The 9,805-nt window shown below is 33.2% G+C and overlaps 1 protein-coding gene across 1 annotated transcript; it reads right to left on the minus strand.

Annotated features, from left to right (window-relative positions):
* Positions 1 to 1,290: 1,290 nt before the first annotated feature.
* IDD11 (indeterminate(ID)-domain 11) lies at positions 1,291 to 4,497 on the minus strand. Its single transcript, XM_022047254.2, has 3 exons — positions 3,571 to 4,497; positions 3,032 to 3,428; positions 1,291 to 2,589 (listed from the first exon to the last, which is right to left on the minus strand). Exons 1-3 carry the CDS (start codon positions 3,788 to 3,790, stop codon positions 1,515 to 1,517), a joined length of 1,692 nt encoding a protein of 563 aa, XP_021902946.1. The 5' UTR covers positions 3,791 to 4,497; the 3' UTR covers positions 1,291 to 1,514.
* Positions 4,498 to 9,805: the final 5,308 nt, after the last annotated feature.

Here is a 9,805-nt window from a genome sequence, read left to right on the forward strand (position 1 = left end):
AAAATGACTGTCAGATAAATAATATTAAAATGCCAATGTTGGTCGCAATATAATATATATACATATACAATTACGATCATCATAAACATCAATTTGTATACATGTAATCCTCCCTCGATATTGAATCCCACTTGCACTCTTTATAGTGTCAAAAACAGTATCTAGTTTCTCATAGGGAAAAAATATTACTATATGGATCTAAGCAAGCAAAGTTTGGCAACTTTCCATGGTAGTCCTGGAGAATCCAATGCTTTTAAATTTTCATATAGATATAAAATATTTATAATGCTTTTAAGTCAGGAGTTAAGTGGGTACATTGTTATCAAATTTCCTACAATGGAAAATTACGCATATAAGACTGGTTGAATTTTGTCTTATTTCATGGTAGATGCAAGAAATTAACTGTTCTTCTTTTAAAAAACCCCACTCAATCATCATGTGTATTTGTCAATTCTTAACCAGTTTGGGTTTGGATTATTCCAACTACTTTTAAATTGACAATGGTTAAAATTTAAAAACATGTAATTACTTGCTTCCAATATTCTCTGCAAGTGTAGGACATGCAAGATCTGCCTCAAAATTCAAAAGCATTTCATTTTTTAAGATTTTAAAATAATAATAATAATAATTTGGCTTTTAACTAGTGTAGTGTAGGACATGCATGCATCGGACAAGGAAGGGAAGAGGAGATGGTCCACACAATGAACGGTCAGGATCAGCTGCAGAGCTTACTAATAATAAACATCATTTTTCAACTCTTATTTTTATAATGTTTTATAAATAATTTAACTACATTTACCAAAATTTTCAAAATATTTCTGTTTCTAAAACATTTTGTAATCACTTAAAATTAGTCATCTATATATATATATATAAATATATATATATAATGGAATATTAATATAATAATCTTTAGTAAATTCTGCTTAAATTAATAGTTTATATGTCTTATTATATATATATATATAAGATCTTATAAGTTTAAATTAAATTGTACTCGTATACAAAAGATTACTAAATTCTCATATAAAGATATTTATTTTGTATTATGATTAATTTGTTTATATCATATAATGCGGTAATTTTCTCAAAAAAAAAATTATCTTTAAAATTTAGAACCAAAAAATAACTAACTCATTGTTTTTTCCTTAGAGGATATATATATATATATATATAAAAGAACACAGCTTAGTTATTTAAAGTTATATAATGAATTTAATTACTATATACTACTACAATTTCAATTTTTTCTTTCTACTATATAATAAATATATAGCTAAATGAAGTGAATGAAGAAGTGAAAGAAGAAATATATATGAGTACATACAAGGTACTGAAATATTATAAGTGTCCTTCCCTTTGGGAAGATTTAATGCAAAAAGATAACAGAAATATATAGGCGATTAAGAGGGGAAGAATGTCAAAATTAAGATATATGAAAACAAAAGATATATATATATATATATATATATATATATATGTAATTGAGTTCAATATGGTATAGTGACCTACCGTTACCATGGTTTCTGTGAAGACTGGTCCTGAGAAGTAGTGGTGTTCATACAGTTACTAAGACCAGCAATACTGAGAATATCAGTATGAGAAAACGCTTTAAGCCCCAAGAAATCTCTGGTCAAACCCTCGCCACCTTTAATGCCACCAGTCTGTTGATCATGATGATCATTTTTGCTGACATTCGTTATATTTGTCCTTGTAATGGTTGAGCACATGTCTTCCTTTCTCACTTCGTCCAAACTGAAATATTTCTTTGCGTTCAAAATCCCACCAAAGCTTTCATCAAAGGAATTATTTACTCCTTGCTGGTCAAACCCAGTTGCAGCAGAAGACAAAGAACACATCATATCCTGGAAGAGACCGCCTGCAGGTCTGGTGCCGAAAGGATCAGGCAAGACATGATGGACATATCCAGATGCAACCTGTAGCTCTTCACGTGATGACAAATTCAGGCCAAAGCCAGCTGTTGTTGTTGTTGCACTGTGACCAGAATCAGCCGACACGTGAGGTTGCTGGTGGGGTCTAATCAAGGCTGGTGGTGTGGGTGATGACGAACCAGTAGTCTTGCAGCTGCTGCTCATGGTTGCACCCATCTGTGCTGCCTTTTGCAGTAAAGCAGTGGCTGACATGTGCGGTGAGGGTGTTGGGTGGTAGGAAGGAGGGAGCATGGTGGGGCCAAGACTAGGGTTAGGGTTTGGGGTATGATGATGATCATGAATGCTTTTTTGCTGTACTGTGAAGTCCTGATGATGATGATCCAATCTGGTTGAGAAGGTGGAGGATGAGGAGGAGGAGACATGATCAAGTGACTGGTGTTGTGGTTGGGTTGGGCAGGAAGCAAGCCAAGGAGGCATCTCAGGCCTCAAGGAGCTGTAATTTTGCTGCTCTTTTTTGAGTGAAAATGCATGGAGATCTTGGGGAACTTGCAAGTTGATGTGCGAAGAAGAGCTGCCTGGAAGTTGAAGATGAGAAGATAGAAGTGGGTTGGTGTTTGCTGCTCCAGTTGTGATTGCCCTTGCACTCTCCTCTGCTAAAGCATCACAGAATGCTCTGTGAGTGATGAAACTATCCCTCCTGAAAAGAAAAATAATTTAAAAAAACAATCACAAAAGAAAACGAAAGCAAAAAACTGGCATAAAAGTGCTCAGAAATATTTGACTTGTTCTCTCTATTTTGCCCTTCTTTCTTAATTTCTCTCTCATTCTTACTTTCCTTTTGCATCCGTTCTTTTATTTACTCTGGTAGCTAAGGACAGATTGTCCCCATAGACTGGTGCAGTTAAGATTTCCTTACCAAGCTTCTCTCTTTTTCTCTCTTCCTAGGTAGGGAAGAGTGTATATCTATGATTAATGTATAGGATATAGACATATTTCTTACGAAAACAAATATGCTAATTAATTACTCAAACAACATATTTCAGACAATAAATGAAGCTCCCTTAAAACAAGAAGAGAATTCTTCATATACCTTTATAAATTCCATAAAAATGATTAAGGAGCTGGCTGGAGTTAGTTACCTTGAGAAGAGAGTACCACAGTCACATCTGTACTCTCTAGTGCCACAGGTCTTGGAATGAGCTTTCCAATCTGATTGAACCGCATACTTCTTTGAGCACTTATCGCATTTCCACTTCTTCTCCCCATGCTTTCTGCAGAAGTGCTTCTTGATTCCCGTGAGGTCGCCTAAAGCCCTGGACGGTTCATGGTGCACGCAGCTGGATTCTGGACACACATAAACCTTCTTCCTCACTTCTTTTGTTGTCCTTTGCTTCAGTTTCCATGGCAGGTTGTGGCCTCTCCGGTGGAGCTGAAGATTCTGGTCTCTTTGGAAGCCTTTGTTGCAGATCTCGCAAACAAATCTATTCGTTGCCAGGAGTGTCTTCGGAGATAAAGCTATCACTTCTGCATCTGGGTCTGCTTATACAGTGAAGGAAACCCAGATTAACTAAATTATACAAACCGCAGAAATGGGAAGAACTATATACATATACACACACACACACACACACACACACACACACACACACATATGTACACTGAGAGGGAGGTGAAAAACCTGGGTTGCCTGGCAAGTTTCTCTTCTTCTTGGGTGGTGGCTGAATTTGAGGAGGTGTACCTAAGTATTGTTGAGGGTAATTGGTGCCTGATTCAGTCCTATTGCCTGAGGAATTAACACTTGCTTCTCCAGATGCTGAAGTCAAATTAGACATGTTCTCCTCCATCAGCTGTTGTTGTTGTTGTTGTTGTTGATGATGAAATAAAAGATCTTTCATCATATTCTGATCTTGAAGACACTAAGAAATCGATGTTAAAGATCCTAAAATTGCATCACGTGGGGCATGTACAGATCTTGATTTCCATCAAAGAGAAGGAGTTTTGAAGATCTAAAGACAAAAGGAGCGAGCTAGAAAATAAATCAAAGGAGACAAGAAAGCAAAAATATTACTCAAAGAGTGTGGTTATATGAAATGAACCCCTTAACTCTCATCATTATCACCGTTGATAGCTTCTTCTTCCTTTGGCTTCGACCCAAGAGACAATTCTTATTTTTTTGAAAACTCGAAAACCAACAAACAGAAAGAGAAGGAACCAGAGAGAGAGAGAGAGAGAGAATAATATAGGTTGAGTTCAAACCAGATCGTCTACCCACTTTCCATCTTCACGTTTGAATATGCTTATCTAGCTAATACCAAGAAAAGCCAACAATAACCACACAAAAATATGAATAAAAGTAGTAGTTGATAAAAGAAAAAGACCCAGTTCATCAAATAGCTTGAGAGAGATGTGGTTGAGATGAGAGAAGGAGATATTGGATATATCTCTCTCTATGTAATCTTCTTCAGGCAGGCAGGCAGCAGAGTCCAAAAAAAAACAAAGAGAAAGAGGGAGGGAGAGAGAGAGAGAGCCGAAAGCCACAATATCAAAGGGGAACCCTACGGCTAAACTCTGACTGACGTTGGTATTTCTGTCTTTTCCTGTGGTCTTCCCCTCAACCCCAGAAAAAATCTCCTTTCTTTATTGCCTATTTGCTTTTTTCACAAAGTTTTGAAATTTCCTGCTGATCACAAGCAAAAAAATTTTAACTTTTATTTTATCCCTCCTTCCCTCGTAAAGTTAAGGTGCAAAGCCAAAATATAAAGCTACCATCCATGTTAAAAAGTCACCCATGATTTGTATATCAATCTACTGATCATAATTAATTTTTTATCTTATTTTACATCATGGATGGTAGACCCGGTGGCAGCTTTTTACATTACAGTGAAATGATTAATGGATTGATTAATTTTGCCAGGAAGGCATGGCCAAAAGCTATACTACTACTTATATACACAGTTCTTTTATGTTCATTATATATATATATATATAGTGATTATCACTGTTAAATTTGCATATCATAGCTGAAATTTCTGACATTTTTGCATGGCTGATTCAATAAATTTATTATAAGAACAAAGATTGATGGGTAAAGAGAGTAGTAGAAGTAGTGGGATATTCTACAAAGCTGCCTAACTTGACTTGATCTATTTCTTCTCTCTCTCTCTCTCTCATCATGGTAATCAATGATTATTTATTGAAAGTATTGATCAGCATGCACAAATTTCAAGTGTAGGTGTTGCATGTGGTAAAATTGTCATCATCATCTACAAGGTCGTTGTTATCAATGTAATAGTAATAATGGAGTATTATACAAACCAAAATTCTAGCAAGTGAACATGTGTTTAGGGCTGCCGTACTACTTATGTGGTAGATAGAGATACATTATATATATTCTTCTATTTATAGTTGACTCCAAGGTCAAAAATTATAACAGCTGGCTTATGTGTTTGTGTGTGTATATCTGCATGGTACACTTCAGCACAACTTCAACCCCATAATAATACATGTCTCACTTCTTCAAGAAAAAAGAGTATTAAGGTATACTTGTCTTTTATGTTAATTCATTGACACAATCATTCTCTCTCTCTCTCTCTCTCTCTCTCTCTCTCTCTCTCTCTCTCTCTCTCTCTCCCTCCCCCTCTTACTTGGTAGTTGGAAAGAAAATTTTAAATTAGTGATGATCAATCCATATACCGTATATGACTTAAGTTTAAATTATATACAATTTTTTTAAGATTTATATATTTTTTATTTTTTTCAATTTTGTTTTTGTTTCTATTTGATTTTAATTTATTTTTTTATATTTTTTAAAAATATTATATTTAATTCCTTTTTGTTTATGACAGTTTATGTCGTTGATATATACACTAAGTATCATTAAAATTAACACGAATTATAAATTTATTTAGTATCTTTTCCAAGCTAACTGTCGTTTGACGTATCAAGTTAATGTGATAGTCATTTTAATTTTGAACTGACACGAATTAACTTAAAAAATTCATACTTTTTCTAAATCTCCAAATCCTTCCCAAGTGCTATTATTATTATTATTAGTATTATTAGTACCCCTACCCCCTCCCACCTAATAGAGCCTACTCCCTCCACCTCCCACCTTTCTAGAATGCTTCTTCCTTGAGTCATCATGACTACTCCTTCAATGCTTTCAGCAAGGACAAATAAGATATTGATTACTACAGTGGCTCATATCTTCTGCAAACGATCTTAGCAACACACCTCTAGCAACTCTCATTTGGATCACTTTTAGCCAAGAATGACATTTCTAAAATGTGAGCCTCATTGACATATACAACCTAGCCATGTCCATCACCTCATTCAAATAGCCCAACAAGTGCATATATGCAAGGTGGGTTAGCAACACAAGTTGGATATGTTCGATTGGGCTGATGGAAAACATGGGAAGGAGGAAAAAAAAAAAAGAGCGCTTTAGAGGGGCTTAGGGATTTAAGAAAAGTATAAATTTGGTTTTCTTTTTTTCTAAACTAGTCTAATTTTAAATAACTATCATGTTAGCTAGCACATCAAGTGATAAGTGGTAACTAGCTTAGAAAAGATCACTAATTTTTCTCCATGTTCACATATTTTAAAATTTTTAATCTATATCAAAAAATTCTTCGAGTATAAACAATGATTATTGTTGAAAATTTCATATTGATTATCTTTTTCTTTATGATTAGGTTCAAGCTCAGTTGAGAATGACCTTTAAAAATTCCTTATCTTTATGTCACCATGGGAAAATCTAGTTCTTCTATTCATGAATGGGCTTTCTTGTTAAATGAATCATTAACTTTTAATCCATTGTCGAATTCCTCTATTAATAACTCAATAGGCTCACTATAATTGCAGTTTATCACTTTTCAAACTAGACTTGTTGAACTAATACCATTCCTTAAATGATTATAGTGGTTTGCATTATCCTTAGTTAACTAACCTATTATTAATGAAGATTCCTTTAACTTTTAGAAGTAAGCTTTCCATTTCTCTTGTATTTACCTCTTTAAGGCTCTCCTTTGGTTTTTTTTTTTCCATCTAGATCTTTCCCCAAAATAATTAAATTAGCTTCTTCACAAACTTAACACTTAGAGTTTTCATCCACAAGACTAAAATTATCCAGCTGACAATAAATATAAACATTTTGGAATTTCTTTCAAATATGGATCTTTAATAAGAAATCTAGCTCCATTAATAGAGAACATAAATAACACTATTTATTGTTTATTTTAAATACGTAATTGAACTGTTTACACCTTAATTTAGGTGGTTTTGCCTATTTTAATGTAGGTGAAAGAGGCAAAACTTAATTTTGGAAAAAAAAAACTCGCATAAATAGGTTTTGTGCGAAAGCAGCAGGTCTTGAACTATAAGTCTCAACTAAGACTTATGCCTTAGCAAAAGCAGCAGACCTATGTCTCTAAGTCTCAAGCAAAGTTAAAGCATCAAAGAGATTACAAGTCTCAAGTACACACAAAACTAAGCCTTGGACAAGGCTTACATTCTCGCGAAAATAAGAAAACCATTTGACACACGGGTAACCTTGGGCACAACTAACATCATGGTAGCACGGGAAAAATCAGTTACACTTAACTAAGCCTTGGCCAAGACTTAGATAGGTGTTGCAGCTGGTTTGAAATAAAAAAAGGTAGCTTTTGAAATTAAAGAATAATCTTGTTGCATCTAGAGGGAAAAACTAAAAATCAAGGACGAGATAATTTTGGGAAGCCAAAACCATTGGAAGAGATCCCAGTCTTCGTACAAAGAAAACCCTGATCCTCTTAAGTTTAAAAGGAGCATAAAATCGAAGAAGGAATCTATCTATCTTAGTCGCTGCATATTGAAGAACATATAGTTTTCTTAACTTTTTTTCTATTTCCAGTAATCACAAAAACTCTATTTTATATTGAACCCATCATAAGTGGCTGATAACTCTCTTTTTTTTTTAGTTACAGATTTAGCGAACTCCAGTTTATAATTGTGAGATCTAAACACTTTTATTTTTGGTTTTTGTTGAATGTTAATATTTGTTTACTCTTCTGCGCATATGATCATTATTGTTATTTAATTGTTTGAACATAGCCCGTTAGGCGAGTGACATTGCAACATACTACCAACTGAAATATTTTAAATCCTTAATTATTTAAAAAATTCTGGCACCCAATGGAAATTTAGTCTCTGATTAAGAAGAGCAAACAATCTAGTTTTGCGAATCACGTAGTTAAATCCAACAACTAGAACTGAGTTCTTCTGATTCTTAATGCTATTAACAGAATAAATTTTAGGAAGGTTTCCAGGATTATCTGCTAATAAGAATCAATTAATAAACGTTTCTTGATTAGTTTAAAACTAAGAAATGATTGGTCGTCGAAACATTTCAAACAACCAAAACTGATTTGTTCTTTTGTTTTCATCATAACCATATTATTGAATCAATGATCAATCACATAATTAAAGCGTAGCTACTTCTTTGAATGAGAATACTTGCATATTTTGTTAATCTAAATTTACTTCTAAGTGTTTTTCAATCTCTTAAGGTATTCAACTCAAATGAAGAAACCCCCCCCCCCCCCCCCGCCTCAGTTTTTTAATTATGTACAATTGATTATAAAAGAGAAAAATAATTTTTAGTTCCTTGAGGAATCGATCTTGTTTGTCACTATTACAATTTAGTGTTCTTTGTTAAAATAGAAATTTATTTTTTATGGATTCGGCACCCATCATCCATAAACTAACTTTTATATAAATTTTGTTCATATAAAAGTTAAAGACAATTATTTCATGTGTATCTCATCTCCAAGCTAGTTTTGGTGCTTATTAAGTTTTTGTTTCTTGCTATGACCTTGCTTTCTAGTAATAGAGGACACCTTCAACAGCTTTTTTTAGGCATGAAGGGGTCATGGAACCCAATGGTGCACCATATTGTATTACCTTATTTTTTACTTCTTTTCTAGCTTGTGTAATTAAATGTTTTGTAGCTTGTGTTTGTTTGTTTGTTTTTACTATATTTGTGAATTTGTTCGTGTACTTTCGATAGTTGTTTACACTATCATTTCTTAATAAACTTTCATTTACCTCTTAATAAAATTTATAAAACGAGTCAATAAAAACCATTGAGCATAGCCTCGATAAAAGATTAGAGAACTATTTACTCCTTATATCTAAAGGAATAGCCTAAAAAAGATTTTGTGATTACTAGTTAGTCTAACTAAAATCGAAGATTCATAGCACAAATAAATCGAACCATTGGGCGTAAAACTAATATCCTTCCTTAATTGTTAAATATGTATTATCTTTAAAATTGAAAACAATAATGTTGTCTCGCTATTAACATCAACACCCACGTTACGTCATTCATACCATCCACTACATAGATTATTTATATTTTTCATATCAAATCCATCCTTTAGTACTACACATACATTAAGAAAAAAAGTGCTCCTATTTTACGTTAGTATAAAATGATAATGGCACTTGTTTTTTTCTTTACCTATCCTTAACTCTAGGACTTCTTATATTACATGCCATTGAATATGTGCTTCATGTTAGCATCATTCCAGGTCAAGTAATCTTTTATTTGATTCCTAAAAGGAAAAAAAAATAATATTTTTTTCTATTTTATCCCCTTCAACGACATCTAATCTTAATGTCTTCCCTGCATCATGTAGGAGTCATTAGTATTTAGTTTCTTAACATTGTTCTTTGATTCTCTTTCCACCTAAAAAAAAAAACCTTTTATTTATGGAAATACTATTTTCATTTAATGATAAATAAACATCCACATATCGATTCCTAAAAAAAAAAAACTAGCACAAATATGCTAGACTAGTCGAGGATGGATATTGGAGAAATAAATTGTAAAAGTTGACCCTCTAGCTCAAGAACATTCTACTCTTTTTTTTTTA

The sequence above is a fragment of the Carica papaya genome, chromosome 4 (genome assembly GCF_054855325.1).
Source record: "Carica papaya isolate Zhongbai chromosome 4, ASM5485532v1, whole genome shotgun sequence".
NCBI lineage: Eukaryota > Viridiplantae > Streptophyta > Magnoliopsida > Brassicales > Caricaceae > Carica > Carica papaya.

Excerpts from the sequence above, each read along its gene's own strand:
- IDD11 (XM_022047254.2), bottom strand. The coding sequence starts at position 3,790 with ATGATGAAAGATCTTTTATTTCATCATCAACAACAACAACAACAACAA. Across the intron at positions 3,429-3,570 it reads AAACTTGCCAGGCAACCCAG|ACCCAGATGCAGAAGTGATA; the intron begins GTTTTTCACCTC and ends CTGTATAAGCAG. Across the intron at positions 2,590-3,031 it reads TGTGGTACTCTCTTCTCAAG|GAGGGATAGTTTCATCACTC; the intron begins GTAACTAACTCC and ends TTTTCTTTTCAG.